Source organism: Drosophila mojavensis, unplaced genomic scaffold (genome assembly GCF_018153725.1).
Source record: "Drosophila mojavensis isolate 15081-1352.22 unplaced genomic scaffold, ASM1815372v1 contig_80, whole genome shotgun sequence".
Taxonomy (NCBI): domain Eukaryota; kingdom Metazoa; phylum Arthropoda; class Insecta; order Diptera; family Drosophilidae; genus Drosophila; species Drosophila mojavensis.
The window spans coordinates 7,730,772-7,752,039 of NW_025318906.1; the positions used below are offsets into that span (position 1 = coordinate 7,730,772).

The following is a 21,268-nucleotide window of genomic DNA, read 5'->3' on the forward strand; positions in this document are numbered from 1 at the left end:
CCTACACTCCACACACATACACATACATATACATATATATATATACACTTCTATATATATATATATATATATATATATATTCATGAACCTTAAGATGTATACATAGAGCACAAAACAATTTTATACTAAGTGAATTTTACTCGGTTCCAGTTTGAAACGATGCTGAACCATGCATTCCAGTGTCTCAAGAACCTACGCGACCTATGCGCGCTTAGATAAGCCTAGCACATCCAATAACAAAAAACCACAAAAAAAAAAAAGATTTAAAAAAATGAAAACATTTAGCAACTATATATAAATATATATATATATATTTAGTACTAGGTATTCTATTAGCAGTCACTAAATTAGAAATTAGTAAATGTCTCAATGTACAAACAGCAAACAGATGGCAATGCCTACAATTAGTTATCAAAGAACCACAAGCAACAACAACAACAACAAGAAACAACTAAACATAAACCAATTGTACTTACTACCTTTAATTGATAATTGAGTGCTCTGCGCAGCATATTACAAGTTTAGATCATACAACTTTGCTGTAATATTTCAATGTGCTCTTTAAGGCACTCGACAACAACAACAACAACAACAAAAACCATGACATGAAAAACTTACAATAAATTCAAAATATATAGTTGATGAAAACTGAATGGAGTTGTTGATGGTTAAAAGTGGGACAGGACTTGAATATTAAAAAAAAAATATTTAAATGGTAAAAGTTATAATTTAAATTACTCGTTTTATATATGGAGTATATATATTATTAGTTTCATTTTTTAAATTCATAAATGAATGTTATTGTTCATAATAATTTTATTACGATAATAATTTGTATTTTTTTTGTTTTCTATTTATGATTTGTTTATTTTATTTTATTTTTTTATATATATATTTTTTTATTTTTATTATTATTATTATTATTTTTTTTTTTTTGATATGCAAATTCATTTTAAATTAATCTTCATTTATATTTATGTTTCATTGTCCTTTAATCTGAACAATAAACAAATTTTCAATAAATATTATAATTTTATATTAATATTTAGGATATTCAGTGTTTCAAAAATTAATATAAGCATAAGTAATATTACCTATTATTTATTCTTTATTTTTTTTTCTGTCTTTTTAATTTTTAAACTCACCAGGAATGAGTTTACAAATCGGTAGATTATATAATTCAGACACTCATATATTTCCTACCCAGTCAAATAATGCAACATAAGTCTGTATATTTATTTATATATTATTTATTAGATTGAGTAGCTTTACAATGATGGCACACATTAGTTTGATTTGCATTATGAATTAATTGTTTGGTTTGCTTTGGTACGTGATCTTCAGTATTCTTAGTTTATAGATTTCATTGTTATGCGTATACAAAAATAATTTTCCTTTCCATTTTATAAGTTAATTCGTTTTTTTTTTTTCATTTCTCTTTTTTGTTGTTATTTTTAACTAATTAAATTGTAGACCCTTCGCTGGCCTTCAATTGCGTGGCACTACATAGTCGTAGGGCGAGGCCACGGTGCAGCCGGTAGAGGCGCTGGTGCACTTGCAGCTCTTGCCGGAGGGTGCCTTGCGGTTGACCAGGCAGATCCGTGAATCGGTGCAGCCGCCGTTGTTGATCTGGCACTGGCTGGAGTATTGCGGACAGTTCTGCTCCACGGCGGTCATGCCGTATAGCTTGTGGCTGCCAAAGAAGGACGTCTGTATGGGCTTCTGGCGCACGCCCGAGCTGTCCACGCTCTCCAGCTTCTTGCTGCGAAGGAGAGAGATAGAGAGAGAGCAAAGCTAAGAGAATTTCCATATTATGCAAAGCTTTCGAGCACCTACGTTGTCCAGTCGGTCCAGTAGAATTGATCGTGCGTAAAGGTCAAGCCGAATGGATAGGACAGCTCCTGGGATATGGTGCGCGTTTGACGGCTCTGCGCATTGATGCACTCCACTTTCCTGGTGCCCGCATCCGCATAGCACAGCTCACCGCTGTGCTCCACGACCACCAGCGAATTGGGCAGCTTGACATCGTTGGCGCCCAGCAGCAGCTCCCGGCCAGTGCCATCCAAGTCGGAGTACTCTATCTTGGGGTTCGAGCGATCCCAGTCGGACCAGTAGAGTTTCCTGCCAAAGCGAGAAGCGAGATTAGTGAACATAGATCTTAGTGCATTTCCTGGCTAGTTCGACTCACTCTCTGTAGGGATCCACAGCAATGCCACGTGGATTCACCAGATCCTTGTTGATGATGACAGCGCGCAGCGTGGGATCGTCCAGGCTGGCCACCTCAATGGTGTCCTTCTCCGAATCCGTCCAGTACAGGCGACGCGAGATGACATCAATGGCAATGCCCTCCGGAGATTCAATGTCTGCAAGGGATACACAACATGATGAGATGACCGATAGGTCATATGTACGGATTCCTTCCACTTACCTGTGCTGATGAAAACGCGCTCATCGGTGCCGTCGTACTTGGAGCTGATGATCTTCCGCGCCGATATATCGCCCCAGTAAATGCGTCCCTCCACACAGTCCTTGTCCAGGCCAATGGCCATCGAGGCCACCTTGATGGGCATCACGTTACGGCCATTCAGGGGCACACGCACCAGCACCACGCCCTGGCTGACAATCAGGAAGTTGGAGTCGTGCTGTTGGCGCTCGAAGCAAGCGGAGCCATTGCCATAAAAACCTGCAGAGATAATTAATGATTAAAATGGGTAAGTCCAGAAATAGTTTGTTGTAAATAAAGGGGTGAAGAAAAGGGAAAGCCAGTAATAATGTATAAATAAACCATTTTCGAATTATTTTTGCTAAAGACTTTAATTACTTAAAGTAATTAACAGTAATTAATCAAGAAATTCAAAGTAATTAAAAGTAATTAGCAACTGAAAAAATTTAATATCGACATTACATCAATTACAGTTAGTAATAAAGATCGGTTTTTACCATTTAAGGCCTACATTTTTTGGTAAGCAGTCAAGGGAAGACTTATAAAAAAAGTAATTAATAGTAATTACGTAAAATATTTTCAAAAAACTCGTTGTCTCCCAAATAATTGAAGTAATTTCCTAAGTTTGAATTTTTGCCTCTCTCTAGGAATTCATTTCAATATATAGTAGTAGTTGGCATTGATTTTGCATTTCGCATTCCATAAAGCCTTCGACACATATCGCATCCGATTTCAATTCCTAACTAAATTCGTAGTCGTACATATTTTTGGTGAAAAATACACACGAAATATAAACGAGATGCGGCCCGTACAAAGTATGCTAGCGAAGGTGTCGCGCATTAGAAATCTGACCGAGCTGGGCCAGCCGGCTGCCTCGCTGCTGCGGGGCAAGACGGCGCTGTGGTCGCTGCGCCAGCAGCAGCGCCGCCAGCTGCAGAAGGTGGAGCAATATCGGCGGAAGGCAACCACGCTGCAGTCCATGCGGGAGTTCTTTATGCATCCATTGACCTGGGATCGCAACAATGGCTATTTGAACGTGGTGCTGGCCTTGGCGATCTTCACCTTCGTGTTCGTCAATTCGTGCACGCCCTGCCCCGAGGATCGTGTGCCGCAGCGCAGCAAGAAGACCGAAGAGTAGAAGCTCACCTGGATTGCAGACGCAGACCAGACCCGAGTTCGTCGAATGGCACTTGGCGTTCATATCGCACATGGTGGGATTGCTGAGGCAGTTCTGCTCCTCGATGCAGACGTAGCCGTCGCCGCGATAGCCGGCATTGCACTGGCACGTATAGTTGGCGGGATCCCTGAATGGAGAGCAATAGAAATATTTAAAATCAATGCAGAGCTCTTTCATCCCATTATCTCTTGGTCAACTCACTCGGTGGGCTCGCAGGTGGCGTGTATGCCGCAATTGTTGCGCACATTACAGGGTATGGGTATGCTCACACAGCCGGTCAGTGCGTCGCCCTGGTAGCCATCGATGCAGTCGCAGTACTGAACACTCAGTGCCGTATCCCACTTGCAAATGGCATTGGATCCGCAATAGACTGAGCCGCAGCGTCCCGCGGGCACACAGCGATCGCTCACGTCCCGCTCGTAGCCGGCGTTGCACTGACAGACACCGCCGTCGCAGTAGGCGTTCTCGCCGCACTGCTCTGCCGCCTGGCACTCGGGGGCCAGCTGGCAGTTGTGGCCGTCGCCCTGGTAGCCACGCTGGCAGACGCACTCCGACTTGCCCAGCTGCTCGTTGTAGTCGCAGTGGGCGTGGACATCACAGATGCCCGGTCTCTGCATGAATCGAAAGGGGAGGGATTAGGATATGGGAGCAGCTCGCTTGGGTTCACTCACAATCGCGCAGGAGTCCTCGATGGGATCGCAGTTGTAGCCATCGCCGCTGAAGCCGGCATTGCAGGTGCAGATGTGACGCAGCTGCTGCTCCCACCAGACGCAGCGGGCATTCACATGGCAGTTGGAGTCCACGTCGCACGGCAGCAGATCCTCGCTATTGTCCACCTCATAGCCGCCGGTGAAGCGGCAGCTGCGGCGCTCCTCGCTCAGCTCGTAGCCCTCCGGGCAGGTGCAGTCGCCTAGAATATTGCAGCGCGGCTCCACCTCATGATCGTCCAGCAGTAGGGGCACACAGCGTCCGTGCTCGAACACCTCGTCATGGCCGCAGATGTACGCACAGCTATAGCCATCGCCCGAGAAGCCTTCACGGCAGCTGCAACGTCCTTCGTAGCAGTCCGCATCCGGCGAACAGCTCTGCAAGCCAAATACAAACAACAACAACAACAATAATAACAACAACCACAACAACTACAAATCATTTTCCCATTTGAATATTGTTAACCGAACTCGAACGAAACAAAGAACGATTTTACTTATCCTTTAAAAACTTGCTGCCTGCCCCGCGGGTTGGGCTTCTGTTAGAGATGAACGAATTCGATGCTTTGTGAATGACACGGCAGGATAATTGGATGCACCAAAAACTAAACCACTAAATCTATTTGTAAACTGACAATATTTAGGCATAGTTTCAATAATTTTGAGAATTTTCTAAAGTTTCTATAAATCAATTTCCAGACAAACTAATTTTTAAGGAACATTTAATTTCAAGTTTTAGTTGAAACTACTTGAGATCATTTTTCTTTTCTTCTATTACTTTTTTTTTTTGAGATACTTTTCTTTTAAGATATTTTCTTTTTGAGATTCGTTTCTGTTAAGATACTAACCGCTTCTGCTTCCCTTCTTCTAAGATACTTTTTCTTTGAAGATTATATTCTTTTCGCATTCTTATCTTATGGGGGTATTTTTGAATGAATGTGAATACATTATGTATATATATATATCAATATAACATACACAAAGAAGACCTACTATTCCAATCACTTTACACACATACGCATACATACTTCTGATCTACATACATATATAGAAATAGAACTCATATCATATCAATTCAATTCAATTGCTCGCACTTACGTAGCACTCATCGGGATGTTGTCCATTGCCCTGATTGGGTTGATAGTCGACATGCTCGTCCGGCTGCTCTGGGCGTGGCTGCTGGTCCTGCTCCGTCGGATAGCCCTGCTGGCCGTCGACTGGCGATGGCGTGGGGTACTCAATATTTTCGGCCGTATTGTTGCGCAGACAGCGATAGCCGTTGCCCTCGTAGCCATCGTAGCAGACGCAGGTGAAGCCGCCCTCATTGTTGGAGCAGAGGGCGTTCTCGTCGCAGACATGGGTGCCCAGGGCGCACTCATCCACATCGATGCAGCTCTCGCCGCCGCGCTCGTCCACCTGGGCGGAGTAGCCGTGCTGGCAGTCGCAGCGATAGGTGTCCTCGTAGGGCACACAGATGGCATTCTCGCCGCACTGGACGCTGCCGTCGGTGCAGGCATTTGACTCGGCATCGACGCCAATCTTGGTCAGGGCGCTGGTGCGCAGGGCCTGGTCGCGCTCGAAGTAGTCGAGCGTGATCTTGGACACCTTCTGCAGGACACTGTGATCCGTGGGATCGACGTCGTCGTCGCGCAGGCAGCTCTGGTAGAGTATGCGCTGGTCCACCTGGAAGCCAATCACACGCTGCTCCTCGGCCAGCTCCAGCTGATGCGATTGCAGCGAGTGCAGCTCGCCGGGACGCACAAACCTGTACTCGTCTGTGTAGTCGGGCAGATGCAGTGCAGCGCCGGCTGGCACGCGTGGCACGGAGCCCGTCAGCTCGATCTTCACCGTCAGCTGATCCCAGTAGTTCAAGCCCTCGAACGTCTGATTCACCAGCAGCGTCTCGCCCGTCTCGTACTGAATGCGCGAGATGTGCTGGTAGCTGCCCCCGGTCAGCTGGTAGCCATTCGCCGCCCCATTGATCGACTTGGCGAACAGCCAGCCCACGGTGGTCAGCAGCGGCAGCACCACACGCAGCTGCGCCGCCTGCTCCCCGCTCACCGGATTGATGGTCGTGTAGATGCGCGCATCCGTGGTCACCACGTACGACTGCAGCTTGGCCTCCTCGCTCACCGCCTGCCCATTCAGCTGGCCGGACAGCGAGCCAGTCACGCGCATCGGCAGATCGTTGGCCAGGCACGACCGTCCATTGCCATAGTAGCCCGGCTCGCACACGCAGCAGTAGCCCTCGGACTTGTCGTAGCACTGGGCATGGCTGTCGCACTGATGCCCATTGCCGTTGCAGCTCTGAGCGAGGGCCGGCGACTCGGTGCGCGTCTCCACGTTGTTGGGCGCCACCACGTTCTCGCTGCCCATCAGGGGCGCCACCTGGTACAGCCAAACGCCAGCCACGCCCAAGTTGGTGCTGTCGCTGAGGAAACGAGCCTGTGGAGTGGCAGAACGTGAGATTAGTTTTCTCTCTTGATTAGCTTTGCTTTAAAATGGGAAAGAAGGGTTGAATAGTTAGGTATTTAAGTATAGAAGGAGGCGTGGCAGAGCCCATAAAGTATATATATTATTGGTTAAGTAGAGCTGAATCGATTCTTCGTTTGTCTGCCTATCCATCTGTCTGTCAAACTCAGAAGCTAGAAGGGCTCTTTCCTCTCATTCCTCATTTGCATGATAACACACTATCTACGACATTTATAGCTACTTCTTTTTGAATCCTATTGATTAAGTCACTTAATATCTATATCTTCTACATATCAAGCGTTAGAGTCTTTGTATTTAGCTTCAAGCGTAGTTTGACTTCTTTTATATTTTGGATACTGGCTCAAAAATTGATAAAATGCTTTAAATTGAAGGTTAGTGGCAAATATAGCAAATATGTGCATGTACTGGAAGTTCATCTAAATTGTCATATATTCCATAGAATATGTAGATTGCATGCTGAAGATTTTACTTAAATCTATTTACAAAGACAAAAGTTATTAAGGAAAACGTTTTGCTACTAAGCAAAAGCAGTTTAGCCACTTGGCTTCCCCAAACATGTGCTCGATTAGGAACTTCTTACTTATTCTTCATTCACTTACATTCTCCGATCCGGAACCATTCAGATTGTAGTAGCGTCCATCCTCGGCCACGAAGCCCGCCTGGGCGCGAATGTCGGGCAAGCCGTACTCTCCGGCCTCGCCCTGCAGCCAGTTGAGTCCGCCCTGCGGGTAGATGAACTGCACAAAGGTCTGCGAGTCGCCGACTATCAGTACCACCTGAAAGGTGTTCAGTCTGTCCGTCTTCGAGTTGAAGTAGCCCACATTGCGCCACGTGCCGACAATCAGCTGGCGTGCCTCGAACTCCGTCCAATCGCTGTAGGCATAGCGCACCAGCTGCTGAGCGCGATTCAGCTGCTGAGGATCCTTCGACTCGAAGAGCGAAATGGAGCTGTCGTCGTTGCTGTTGCTCGTGTCGACGTTCGAGTAGAAGGCCGCTACCGAGGGATACTCGAGTGGGAAGGGCTGATTCAAGTACTCCGTGAACTCCACGTTGAATGTCAAAATGCCATTCGTGTTGATCTGCAATGGAGATGTGAATGGGATGCGCTTAGTTGAAGTGCCTCTTAGGTGTGGGTAAGTGTGAGGGGTTGGGGTGAGTGTAAGGGCATGGATAGTGTATGTAAGTGCATATGGTCTATCAATTAGCTGCTTTGTGAAGTGCCAACAGGGCACTTAACATTTAACGGCCACTGCGCCTGCCGGAAACTAAACAAAAACAAATCATTAGCAAACGCGCCTCAATGATCATTAGAGAAGAGAGAGAGAGAGAGAGCAACTCCCCCTCCCTCTTCACTTTCTCTAATGAGTTTTCTAAATTAGTGCTAGATAAATAGACGCAGCCAACAGCCAACACTATCCAGCTGCGTGACCTGCTCCTGTTTACACAGCGCCACGCACTCCAATTGGAATGCCAAATTCAATTGCTCCACATTTTTTACACTCTTCAACTTCAATTGCACAACTTTGCGCATTTTTCTTGCATCCATTTTGCCTAAATAAACAAATATATAGACATATAGACATATAGACATATAGACATATAGACATATAGACATATAGACATATACATATATACATATATATATTTTTCTTTTCTTCTCGATCTTTTGATATTTTCGGAACTGGAGCACATGTGTGTGCCCAAAAAGAAGAAAGAAAGATAGATATTGTATTCTGTGGCACAAAACGATTTTCTAACAAATTAGCACCCAGACTTGCCGCACTTCATCTTCTCCATCTCAGCGGGCTACAAAAATGTGTGTGGAAATATTTGCCAAAGCCACTTGAGACTCGAAAGACTGCAGTAGAATTTACCAAGGTTTTTGTAAACAGCTAATTCATTTTGATTTATTGGTTAATGATTTATTTTGTTTACTTAAAGAAATTTGTATTTTGACTATCAATAAAATTTTTGTTGTTTATAGCCTAAAAATATTTTAAAAATTTATTACTAAATTTTCATTTAGCCTTAATGGTTAATCTATTTAGCAGCTAGCCTTGTGGTACTTAAAAATTATCTTATTTTGTATTGTTCTGTGTTTGTTTTACCGACAGCACAGTAAATATTGTAAAACAATCAATACTAAAATAATATTAATTAATTAATTACATATTTTTTATATTTTCTTGCATATTCCTAATTTTATACAAAAATTCTTTATATTTTCTATCAAAATTATGAGTCGCATTCAACTGAATTTTTATAAATTCCAAAATAAATCCAGCCTCAATTTTCCCATTTGATCTTCTATTTTTAGCTACGCCGAAGGGGTTTAATAACAATTAAATTGAATAATGTGATTTGGCTGGAGGAGAAGAGGCTTTTGGTTATTTCTGGTCAAAGGAATTCTCGAATATTTATGCATTTCTATGGCCATAATGTTAATGCCACACACACACACTCACATACATACACAACACACAATTCTGTGCCGCGTGCTATTTTTCGACGTCAGACACATAAATTCAGTTAATTAACTAACAAAAATAGGCGACACTTTCGACTCGACGCGCCGCTAAGAGCACATCATAATTTTTAGACACTCAACAAGAAAAACAATCTTTAAGAGCAAGAGATCTGAGGTGGAATAGACGAGATAGAGGTATGAAAAATGTAATACTCTTACATGGCTAATATATATAAAAAATATATAAATATTTAAATGATGCTCAGTTTCTAGTTGCTGATTATAATGATGATTGCTTCTAATCAGATTATTTTTAAATATTAAGGGAAAGTACAGCAAACGGAACTGTTTTAAATAAATACTATAATTGCTTTTTGATGGAGGGATTTCCATTTACACCTATTACGATTTTTGTTTCAATATCAAATAAGGAAGAAATAGTTTGAAAAAATGTAGTATTGATTATTAAAGAAAACTTGACAAAAAATAGGTTCAAGTTATGCAAAGGATGGGAGAGGGGGAGAGAGAGAGAGAGAGCGGGAGACGATAAAGAGGCACACACATTGAAAGCAGGAAAGTAAAGGATTGTAAAGTAAAGGCAACTATGTCGAAAACTATCCATATAATAATATTTATTTATTTATTTTATTTTTATTGTTTTTGTAGATAAAGTAAATCTAGGTTTTTTAGAAGGATTACAATACCTATTTATATATAATATTCCCCTAGCTGATAGTTTTGCTTATCAATCAAAATGTACCAAAATTATAAAATAGCATTTCATTAAATAGTGTTGCACATTTGCCGAGAATTTTCAAATACCCGCCTTTCAGAGTATTTCATGAAAAAAAAGGCGGCTAAAAGTTTGGATGTGAGCCAAGGCGGGCTAGAAGTGTGTTGTAGCTACAACGGGAACATCAATGGGTTGACTTGTTCGCTATTTATTGTAGAGTCTATGCATAAAGAAACTAAGAAAAGAGTGAGGAACAAGATTGCCATGGACCACCCTCAAGTGTTGTATTATTTCGTATTCGGGCTGAGGGCGTGCGAATTACTGTCGCAGTAGAAATGTATCTATCAGATACAAATGTATCTGCGAGTTGCTTTTACACAGTCTCTGTGATGTCGAAATGAGCCAGAGCGTGTCATATGCTGCCCAAAATTCATGCCGATTTCTGTTGTCCACTTAACTATAGCTATAAATACACATATTAAAGTAAGCAAACTATTTGCATAATGCCTATTGATAGACAATTGGCTTAGGCTTATCGCTGCGCTCTTATCAGCGGCTGTTGAATGCAACAAAAATAAATTCATTCAGCAAAATTCCTAGAGCTACTTTGTTAGCAGATCATGTGCATACATATACATAGGTATACTTACTATATAATCTCGTTATACTCACATAGATCTGTTCATATTTCTCGCTATAGAAGCTAATGGGTTGCTCCAATTGGAGCATCGCCTGTTCGCTGTTGCCCTTGGCCAAGTATTGTATGCTTCCACTGCCTTCGACGTATTCGTATAGCTCCTGGGCTCGCAGGCTGTCCAGGTAATTCTCGAACTGGCCGCTCACCTGACTCAGGCCAAGCAGTAGCAGCGGCAGCAGCAGCCGCCACAGTTTTTTATTAAAATTTTTCATTGCAAAGTTTGAAATCTATTTTGTATGATTTTTTAAGAAATTCTCAAATTAATATTTCTTTATCTGTGCGTGTTTCACAATTTTGCGATCAGCATTTTTACACACACAGGCACACACACACACACACTCACACACACACGGAGACGCGCGCGTAGTGTTTGCTTCCAAAAATAACGAATTTAAAAATAACGAACCGGCAGACAACTGAGTATCTATCGTCTATAGCAATACTATATATATATTACAAATATATATTTAAATATATATAGGAATAGGTCTATGGAATTGTGTCTTGGAGCACCTTGTCTCCTTTATAGCTTTCGATTCGACTCGATTCTTTAGCGGAGCAAAGTGAACCGCACGCGATGAAAACAAAATCTTCACTGAATCGCAGCTCCGCTCTGTGGAATTCTCTTTGGTTCGGTGCCTCTGACCGTTAACACTTAACAGAACTCGGTGTGTGGGTGTGTGCGTCTGGAGTCTTCACACTTAACAGTTGTCTGTGTGTGTGTGTGTGTGTATGCCTCTTCACATTTGAATCTTTTTAGCAGCGCCTGGAGGCTTCATCTCCGCTGTTAACATGCAATCCACACTCAAATGCATTTCGCTTTTATTTCAAATGACATCCAAATGCATAAATTTAACAGCGAGCGAAAGTTAACAGAGCGTGCAGCATGAGCAACAAAGAGCGAAAAGAGCGTGAAAGAGCGGGCACTGATCTAAAAAGATCTAGATTTTATATAGATGATGATTTCGCTTACTTATTTATGACATTTCGCTTTTACCGTTGACATTTATGTTCCACACGCATTAAGATCGGACGTTTCTTGTTTTTGCAAATATTTTACAGCCGAAGAGTTGGGCAAATTATTAAGAAAAATGATAAATATAAACTTAGTGGAAAATTTTTACAAAAAGGATTTTTGGATATGTGTTGCTTTTGCAAGTTCTTGGAATTGAAAGAAATATATTATTATTTTTTTATTTATATACATATATATATATGATATTATATTTATAAGATTTTTGTCGATTTTTTTTCTTTTTTTTTACATTTGTGCTCGCATTTATAAAAATGTTTATTAAATATTTTTTAATATGTTATAATTTGCATATATTGTACAATCTTATATCTATATAATATATATTACCTACTGCTATACCAATTGGTGATCTAATGCTGGTAAACCCAACCCATTTAATGAGCTTAGACATATGTACACCCAGAGCTATCATCAAAAGAATCCCTGCATACACCTTTATAGTTTATAGAGCTTCTACTCTCCCTTAGCTTGGAATTGCTCAATCCGGTGGGTGTGTTTGCCTGATAACCACAAGGTGGGGCGTTTGTAGGGTGACCCCAAAAATTGAGATCAACATTTAGATGGGGCGAGGCACGCGTTCCAATTCCGTTGAACTGAACTTCAGGCGAGGGCGGGCACGTGCCGCTTGATTGGACTCTGAACTCCCTCTCCCTCTCTCTCTTTGTCGCTCTTGATGCCACCGTGAAGCGCCGCAAACGTAGTCCCTTAGCCACACACACACACACACACATATGAACACTCTGCGGCTCTGTAAAAATAAACAAATGTAAAGTTCTGAGGCAGAGCGACAGAGCGTCTGTGACTCTGGCCTCGTCTTTGGTTTTCGGCTTTATATATAATGATCATCTACTTGGGCTATTTATGATGTATTTCTCGGTTAATTAGTTGCAGCTGGTTGCAAGAGGACAGGGGCACGGCAGTTGCTTCCGCATGCACACACAGCAGCCATCAGTCAGTCCATCATGTCGTCCAACATGGAATTCCAACTCGAAAGTGAATTTTCTTTGCTTTAACTATATTTGGCAGCAGGGCGCGTCTGTCATGGGAATACATGCATAGATATTATATTTGAATATATGTATGTGTATGTATGTACGTGTCTGTGTGGTAGGTGCCGCTTGATCGGTGATGGATGGCTGCCTACTCCCGAAATCATTTATCTTCAGGGAGTTGCAGCCGAATTCCAGGAATCAGAGCGAAACGTCGGCATAGATCCAACAATTAGTTTTAATCGTATGTGAATATAACATTAGAGAAAGAACTCTAAAAGACTTTAATGTATTTATTATTGGCATTTATAATAAATTGAAGTTTTGTTGACAGACAGGAAAAAAACGCGATATAGATGGAACCAGCGAGGAAGGGAGGAGGAAAGGGAAGATGTTTAGCAAATGGGAGAGAAAGAGGAGGAAAAGAATAAGAGGGTTAGGAGTAGGATTAGGTAGACAAGCAAAAGGGGGAGTATGATAGAAAGGAAAAAAAAGGGGTAAGAAGCACGAGAAGAAAATCTGTGACGAAGCGAAGGAGGTAAAGAGGAGGAGGCTTATGGGAAAATCTTTAAAAACCCTTAAGGAAATTATTCCGCAAAACGTAAATAGAACAAATAGAGCACCGTCCTCTTACCATTGTGCCGTGTAACTGAAACTACAACTTAGAGATGATACATCAAATTAATAATATTTAGAAACCTCTCATATTTCATATAACTATATATGTTATAATGCTATTAAGTAACAAGCATTAACTGTATATAGCGATGTGACGGAACATCTCTATCCCAATAACAAAATTTTGGTATTTTGTACACTAATGTAGATTGCAAATAATTAAAAGCTTAAATTAAGCATGTGATTAAAAGATTTTAAATTGTTTTCAGCCACGGCCAATTAGCTGGATGAAGCCTCTGCTTATAAAAGAGATGAAGTTCCACCGAGTGGCGAATCGCATTCAAAATGCTTTCTGTGTGGTGGCCACTGTGGAATGTGGTGCTGTGGTTTCAAGTGGTGCGCATGATGCCACAGCTGGACGAGTTTTGTGAACACCATTCAGCTAATACAATGGTGAAGCTTGATTTATGTTAATATATTGATTTATTATATTAATTTAAGTAATATATAAATGTGCAAATGTATATTATATATTTGTTATTATTAATTATTATTTTCAGCACGACTTTTGCTGCGATCTGCACGACGAATCGCCGCAGTTCAGCGACTGTCAAACGGATTGGCATGACAAAATTCACTATACCACCGATGAGGATGAGCTGCTCTATTTGTATGTGAGTATTAAATAGGGTTAGGAGGGGGTTAGAGATATGCAGGTAGGGGGTAGGGTATGTAGGCATGGGCTGTAGGAAAAGTCTGTAAGTAGGTGCTTTAAGAGTCGAGTCTAAGGGGAGTTATAAGATCTGTATTAAGTTCGATCATATAGAGCTTTTAGACTCTTACAGTCAATTAGCAAGTATTAGTCTCCACTAAAATTCTAGCTCGTTAGGCTAAGTCTACAGCTACTCTGCCAGCCCTACTTAATCATCATCTCGCCCAGCTTATAATAATCTCTAATATCTATCCACTTGCAGTGCACTGCCGAGTGCACATACAATAGCACCGACTTTCTGGCAACCAATCGTCAGAGTCTAAATTTAAATCACGTGCGCGAACATCTGGAAAACGACCTGGCCAATGCTGCGGATGAGGCGCTGCTCTACGAGGCATACGTCAAGTGCGACAAGCATGGTATGTGAGACTCATTTAGTTATAAATTCATAGTTAACAACTCCTCTTCAGCTCTAGGACAACTCGAGCACAAGGACGTGCAATTGTTGGCCAAACGTCTGACTACATATGGCTGTCATCCGTTTCCGGGTCTGGTGATGGAGTGCATGGTCAGGGAGATGATATTAAAGTGTCCAGCGGATCGTTTTCACAAAACAGCGCAATGCCGAGTCGTGCGCCAATATTTGCAAAAATGCGAACAACGGCCGAAGAAATAGTTTTGTGTAGGGAGATAGAGAAAGGATGAGATGGCGCAGCAATAAATGAAAATCGTGAAGAGCAACATCACATTAATTTGTCAAGGCTCCAGATAGCAGAAATACTGAAGCAGGTTTGAAGAGAAAAGTGTAGTCGTAAGTAATATCACTAAAGCAGTGTCCATCCATGGATATATCTTAAATAGGTACAGTTGAATAACGTATTGAATATACAAAGAGCACGAATACAAAAACAAGCCTAAGAGCAACTCTTCCATGGCCATGCATGGGCTCAGCTTCCAGCAGGCAACTCTGACAAGTCCCCAGTCCATTGTGGTAACTCCCAAACGGGGTAATAGAGAAGCAAGGTCAGGAGAGGATTATCCTTCAAGCAGATATACCAAAGCAAGCTCAGCTCATTCATAGTAATATCTTAAAAGTAGAAACAATTCAGTTAATTTACAATTCTGTCCTTACACTTTTAATTGCTCTCTAACATTACGTTAAGATACAGGCTAAATTACGCTAGATCATGAGACGTCCTGCTGGATTCTCTTAACCAAGTCGCCTTCGAGCTGCAGTGCATCCGACTTTTTGAGCTGCTTGTCAAAACGTTTCTCAAACTTCTTGGTCTGTTTCTCGCTCAACTGCTCGACGGCCAGATGCTTTGTGTACTTCTTTAGCAGCTTCTTCTTCAGCTTCTCCTGGAAGATGCCATCGGGCTGCTTGGACACTAGCTTCAGCAGCTGTGCAGCCCAATCGAATTCGTTGGTTGCTTCAGTAGCTTCCGCTGCAGCTGCCGCTGGCTCCGCTGACTCTAGCTTGGATTTCTTTTTGGGCGGTGCCTCTTGCTCTTGTTCTTTTTGCTTTAATTCTGCCTCCTTGGCCGCCTTGGCTGCTTGAATCTCGGCCTGTTTGGCCTCCTTCATTTTATTCAGTTCCTTCTCGAGTATGTCCCACACCTGTGCTGCTTGCTGGCGTGGCATACGCATGCAGTTGCTCACAAAGTTCTCGAATTTCACCTTCTTGCGCGGCACATTGTCCACGCTCTGCAGTCGCTGGAAGGCGCTACGCAACGTCGGCGTCAGTTGGTACTCGCTGCTGTCCAATATTGCACGTATGATATCCATCCAGCTCTCCTGTTTCTGTGCGTTCTTGTTCCTTGGCTCCTTGGGCATGAAGTTTTGGTTGGAATACTTTTGAGCCTCCGAAATGCATTTAATGTGCGCTACATATTCCTCCTCATAGAAATCTTTGAGGCAGTCCATGCACGAAACGTTTTTTGTCTTGCCGCGGCATTTTGTCTGGTAGTGTTTTTCGACGGCGGGTTTTTTAACGGACTCGCCGCAAATGTTGCAGGTGAAGAAAACCATAGCTCAAGAGAATTATTAAAGAAATTGCGGCCGAATGGAAAGACGCGGTGTACTCCACGTGCGCGCTTTGCTTTGCTTTTTGTTTTGATTATCGTTAATCGATTGCAATTTTCTTGCCGTTCTGTTCTGTAAACAGTTGTGACACTGTTGGCTTCGTCTACTGCACTGTTGCCACTCTGGTGATATATCAATAAGCGATATTTTTATATTATTTGGAACTGTTGCAAACACTTTGTTCTGCTTCGGCTGCAGTTGTATAATTGCACATCGATGATTTCTTCATAACTGTTGTAAATATTTATTGCGCTTCTGAATCGGCTGCCACTGTTAATCCTCTGTTATCTGATGAAAAATAAACGGTTCGTGGTAACGTGCTATATCATTCAGCTTCTGTCTGCCTAGCTTGCAGAATCGAGTAGTTTTGCCATCTCTAGCGCGGCAATCAGCTGTTTCGCGCACGCTGATAGTGAAATGTGGTTGCCAATGTTGAAATTGCAACGAATCGTGCCGCATGGACCGCTGCGAAGTCTGACGAACCATTGCATCAGAATGAGCAGCACAGTGTCTACAGCTGCCGCGGAACAAACGCCACCCGCCAAATACGAACGCCAACCAAACGTGCTGCGTAAAAAGCTGAGCTCAGTTGTGCCGGGTTCTGTGAATTTACAGGTGCTCGGCGCAGGCGCCAATGGAGCGCCCAGCGCTGTTTACTTGTTTACCGACCAGTCCCGCTACCTGTTCAACTGCGGCGAGGGCACACAGCGTCTGGCACACGAGCATAAGACACGCCTATCTCGCCTGGAGCAAATTTTTGTGACACGAAACACGTGGACCGCAGTGGGCGGACTGCCGGGCCTGGCCTTGACCATTCAGGATGCAGGCGTGCGCAATGTGGGTCTGCACGGACCACCTCACCTGGACACCATGCTGCAGAGCATGCGCCGCTTTGTGGTGCTCAAGAATCTCCAGATGCAGACAATAGACAGCACACTGGGCGTTCCCTTCGAGGACTCGATATTGACCGTGCAGCCAGTTGTGCTGCGCAGTGAACAGCAGCCTCTGCAGCCCATTCTCAGCTATATCTGCAAACTAAAGCCACGCCCAGGTGCTCTCAACCTAGTGAAGTGCGTCGAGGCGGGCGTGCCGCCAGGCCCGTTGCTGGGACAGCTGAAAAACGGACAAGATGTGACGCTGCCCTGTGGCACAGTGGTGCACTCTGTGGATGTCACCGAGCCCGCCGAAACAGCGCTCTCCTTTGTCTTCATAGATGTGCCCAGCTTGGATTACCTGGAGTCCCTAAAGGCGCAGTCGGAGCAGTACAAACAGCTGGCCAACTCGGAGCTAACTGAGGTGGCACTCGTGGTGCACTTTAGTCCACCCGAGCTAACAGCTCATGCAGAGTATCTCGACTTTATGCAGACTAACTTCTCTGCCGGCACACAGCACATTTACCTCAACTCGCATTTAAATCGTTTCTCTGGCTATGCGGCGGCTCATCGCATTCAATACCAGCTGCATCAGCTTGCCCCGCGCTTCTTTCCGCTGCTCGCCGAGGCGGCGGAGCTGCAGCTGAGCTGCCCCAGCAACACGTTGAGTCACAGCCTAAAGAAAACGAAGCTGGATAATGACGTCGAGGAGCAGCGAGAGAATAAATTGAATGAGAGTGAATCAGTGAATGCAAAGGAAGTGAAGCAGCAGCAGGTGAGACAGCAGCAGGGCTTCGTTTCCATGAGCAGCTTCCACTTGAGGCCTAAGAAGGGTGAGTGAACGATATCTATTCACATATATCACATATATATGTATATCATTTTATTTATTTATTTTTTTAATTATTGTATATTTTATAAATTATAATATTTTTAAGAAATTTTTTTTAGCTTATTAATTTTAGTAGTAAAAATAAATATATTTATTTTATTTTCTTTTTTATGTTGTAAAGTTTTTTTACAATCAATAATTTAAAAAAAATTAATTTCTTGCTTTTATTATGTGCGCAATATATAAAACTGTTTGGGATTTTTTTTTTTTTTTAATTATTTAAACAACTTATAAATATTTAAGTTCTTTGAACATTTCCTGATTTGAGTGCCATCCTTCACAAGTTTCAAACATGTTCAAAGTCACAAACAATCAACAGCTGCTGTAACCCATCTTCAATCCTTTCATCTCATCTAATGGACTCACACCATCTCTTCCTCTCTTGCTTCAACTGCAAAGGAAACTTAATAAACTGAAACTGATATTTACATAAACTTGCAAATCTTTACGCCACAGGATTGGATCGCACGCTGGAATCGAAGCTGACGCCCGAGGAATATATCAAGGAGACGCATGCAGTGCCTGGCTTCAGCGAGCTGCTCACCCAGCTGCAGAGCGAGACGGCGGAGACATTGAAGATTGAGAGCAAGAGCTATCCACGTATCATATTCCTTGGCACCGGCTCCTGCATACCAAATAAGACTCGCAACGTCAGCTCAATTCTCATCCAGACCGCGGCGGAGGCATTCATGTTGTTCGACTGCGGCGAGGGCACGCACGGCCAGATCGTGCGGCTCTTTGGACGAGAGCGTGCCCGTGAGGTGATGCTGCAGCTGCAGGCTGTCTATGTCTCCCACTTGCATGCCGATCATCACATCGGACTGATTGCGCTGCTGCGCGAGCGACAGCGGCTGGAGCCGACGTCCCCGTTGCTGCTGCTGGCTCCGCGTCAGATCGAGCCTTGGCTGAACTTTTACAATCGTCAAATCGAGCCGATTGCCGATGCCTACACGCTGATGGGCAATGGCGAGCTGCTGGAGCAGCCGCTGGCGGGCGAGCGTGTCGAGCAGCTGGGCATTGCCTCGATAGCCACCTGCCTGGTGAGGCATTGTCCTCATGCCTTCGGCATCAGCCTTACGCTGCAGGCGCAGCACGAAGGCGAGCCGATCAAGCTGACCTACAGCGGCGATACGATGCCTTGTGCAGATCTGGTGGAGCTGGGTCGCAACTCAACGGTGCTGATACACGAGGCCACCATGGAGGACGATCTGGAGGAGGAGGCGCGCATCAAGACGCACAGCACCATCTCGCAGGCCATTCAACAAGGTCGCGACATGCAGGCCAAGCACACCATCCTCACGCACTTCTCGCAACGCTATGCCAAATGCCCGCGCCTGCCCAGCACCGAGGACATGCAGCACGTGGCCATTGCCTTTGACAATATGCAGGTGACCGTGGAGGATTTGCAGCATTATCACAAGCTCTATCCAGCGCTGCTGGCCATGTACGCCGAGTACACCGAGGAGCTGGAACAGCGCGCAGTGAAACGAGAGCTGAAACAGGAGAGGAAACGCAAATTGGCACAGACGTGATGAGAGAGAGAGAGATGAGAGAGAGAGAGAGAGAAAGAGAGAGAGAGAGAGAAAGAGAGAGAGAGTTATGAAAGGTCTTCTTGATAACTGTATACGAGCTAGGGATTTTTTGTAGCTACCGTGATAACTGGCGCATATATTTAAAGGTTCTTAGCCTTAAGCTGAGCCTGAACTTTAAAGAAAGTTGGATTCTAATAAAAGCTTACCTAGAAATAGATATAGCACATAAATTTAGAGCTATGCAAGCCTATGCAGCATAATTTTTTTTATAAAAAATATAAGTATAAATAAAATATATTTAAAATATTTAAAAATAGGAATTAAATTAAACTTACGAAATTGCATACCATATAGGCAATGACAAAATCAATTATTAATTTATATTGTAAATAAAATAAGATTAATCAGTTTATGTTCAAAGTGAAATGTGGAGAAAAGCTAAATAATAAAAAACAAAAAAAACTAATTTTTTTTTTTTTTTTTTTTTTTTTTTTTGTTTGTCGAATGCCAAAAGACATCATTTGAAAAAGATATCCTAAATATGTATAAAAAATATCCGTATATATTTTATATATATATTAAATATATTCATTGTAAATTAATTTTTTTTTTTATATTTAGATGAAATGAAACAACGTTGTTTTTGGTGTTTGTTTTTTATTATTATTATTTTTTGTTTAATGTTTATTTGATTCGCTTAATGCGCATTCGCTTGCAACAGGTGTCTGTGTAATAAACGCTCGTAGAGTTACAAATTACGAATTTAGTTCTTCAATAATAATATTATGTAAATGTATAAATAGTCGCATATTAATTCATTAGCTTTGTCGACACAACAGAAGGGCACTTGGGTTTTACTGTTATTATACTCATTCATTTTTAATAACATTATTTTTAAATATTTTGTTAAATATTTTATATTTAAGGCACTTTTTCTCTTCTGATTTTCAATTTTTTTTTTTTTTTTTTTTTTTTAGTTTTTGTGATGATCTTTTTTTAATTTTTTTTTTTTTTTTTTTTTTTTACTTTGTTTTTGGAAATTAGCTGTGACTAGTTAAAATTAGTAGTTAAACGAAAATAAAGGGTTTATTATAAAAAATAATATATCTTAGCTTGAACTTGTGTGTGTGTGTTTTTTTTTAAGTTTAGCTTGCGATATTTGGTGTGTGTGTGTGTGTGTGTGTGTGTGGGCTGTGTGGTTTAAAATTCTGGTTAATATTTTTGTTTTTTGTTTTTCATATAAATAAACATAATTTCAACATTTGTTTAAAAATAAATAAATAGTTGTACATTATTTAAATTAAAAGAGAAAAATCATCGGCAAAGTAAAGCAGCTGATATTTGATTTTTTTTTTTAACAACAATTGAAATTATAATGTTTTTATAATTTATATAAATAATTAATAATTGCTTTTGCCTTGGCCTACAATTAAGTTTAGAGTTCTACTCTTAACAATTTTATAAACTCTTTGGATTGGGCTTTGCTTGGCTGCCAAAGACAAAAGACAAATATCGTAACGGTTCCTAACGCTCCTCCATTTAGATTCACTTTTTAAAATATTTGTATTATTATTATTATTTTCTTTTCTTTTTTTGGGCTCATACACGTTCCACATAGTTGCCGGGGAATGTGCCAAAGCAACCCGTTCTCTGCGAGGTGCCCACATACCAGCCATCGTCGCATTTCTCTAGAACATGCACCAGATCGCCCTCGAAGATCTCCAGTTCGTCGGAGTTCTGTGGCCGATATTTGTACAGAGCGCGATAGCTGTTAAGATACGAACAGAACAGAAAGTTAATTATGTTTATTTCTTGTCT

The 21,268-nt window shown here is 42.2% G+C and overlaps 6 protein-coding genes across 24 annotated transcripts in view; 3 read left to right on the forward strand and 3 right to left on the reverse strand.

The window, feature by feature from the left end:
* Positions 1-1,230: 1,230 nt before the first annotated feature.
* LOC6579049 (nidogen) lies at positions 1,231-11,316 on the reverse strand. The gene is made up of 10 exons (XM_002004910.4): positions 10,693-11,316; positions 7,420-7,899; positions 5,426-6,772; positions 4,292-4,705; positions 3,822-4,231; positions 3,590-3,747; positions 2,429-2,683; positions 2,189-2,363; positions 1,837-2,121; positions 1,231-1,762 (listed from the first exon to the last, which is right to left on the reverse strand). Exons 1-10 carry the CDS (start codon positions 10,927-10,929, stop codon positions 1,489-1,491), a joined length of 4,035 nt encoding a protein of 1,344 aa, XP_002004946.1. The 5' UTR covers positions 10,930-11,316; the 3' UTR covers positions 1,231-1,488.
* LOC6579051 lies at positions 2,628-14,805 on the forward strand. Its single transcript, XM_015163449.3, has 5 exons — positions 2,628-2,711; positions 13,630-13,813; positions 13,921-14,034; positions 14,335-14,491; positions 14,543-14,805. Exons 2-5 carry the CDS (start codon positions 13,706-13,708, stop codon positions 14,746-14,748), a joined length of 585 nt encoding a protein of 194 aa, XP_015018935.1. The 5' UTR covers positions 2,628-2,711; positions 13,630-13,705; the 3' UTR covers positions 14,749-14,805.
* Positions 3,128-5,035, forward strand: LOC6579050. The gene has a single exon (XM_002004911.4). The coding sequence runs from the start codon at positions 3,243-3,245 to the stop codon at positions 3,579-3,581; it is 339 nt and encodes a 112-aa protein (XP_002004947.1). The 5' UTR covers positions 3,128-3,242; the 3' UTR covers positions 3,582-5,035.
* Positions 14,806-14,907: 102 nt separating the features above from the next.
* On the reverse strand, positions 14,908-16,198 carry LOC6579052 (uncharacterized protein C16C10.8). Its single transcript, XM_044010662.1, has 2 exons — positions 15,225-16,198; positions 14,908-15,159 (listed from the first exon to the last, which is right to left on the reverse strand). Exon 1 carries the CDS (start codon positions 16,098-16,100, stop codon positions 15,258-15,260), a length of 843 nt encoding a protein of 280 aa, XP_043866597.1. The 5' UTR covers positions 16,101-16,198; the 3' UTR covers positions 14,908-15,159; positions 15,225-15,257.
* Positions 16,199-16,521: 323 nt separating this feature from the next.
* The window catches only part of LOC6579053 (ribonuclease Z, mitochondrial), a 34,541-nt gene continuing 29,794 nt past the window's right edge, over positions 16,522-21,268 (forward strand). The window contains exons 1-2 of one of the 2 annotated variants that reach the window (XM_002004914.4): positions 16,523-17,859; positions 18,375-19,881. In XM_002004914.4, coding sequence (XP_002004950.3) covers positions 16,572-17,859; positions 18,375-19,450 — 2,364 coding nt within the window. In that variant the 5' untranslated portion in view covers positions 16,523-16,571 and the 3' untranslated portion in view covers positions 19,451-19,881. Of the gene's footprint in view, positions 17,860-18,374; positions 19,882-21,268 lie in introns of those variants that run through there. The other variant, XM_044010661.1, reaches the window with a different exon arrangement.
* LOC6579055 (sorbin and SH3 domain-containing protein 1) overlaps positions 21,026-21,268 on the reverse strand; it is a 45,648-nt gene continuing 45,405 nt past the window's right edge. For all 18 annotated transcript variants that reach the window (XM_044010644.1, XM_044010652.1, XM_044010647.1 and 15 more), the window contains one exon: positions 21,026-21,218. In XM_044010644.1, coding sequence (XP_043866579.1) covers positions 21,050-21,218 — 169 coding nt within the window. In that variant the 3' untranslated portion in view covers positions 21,026-21,049. The remainder of the gene's footprint in view (positions 21,219-21,268) is intronic.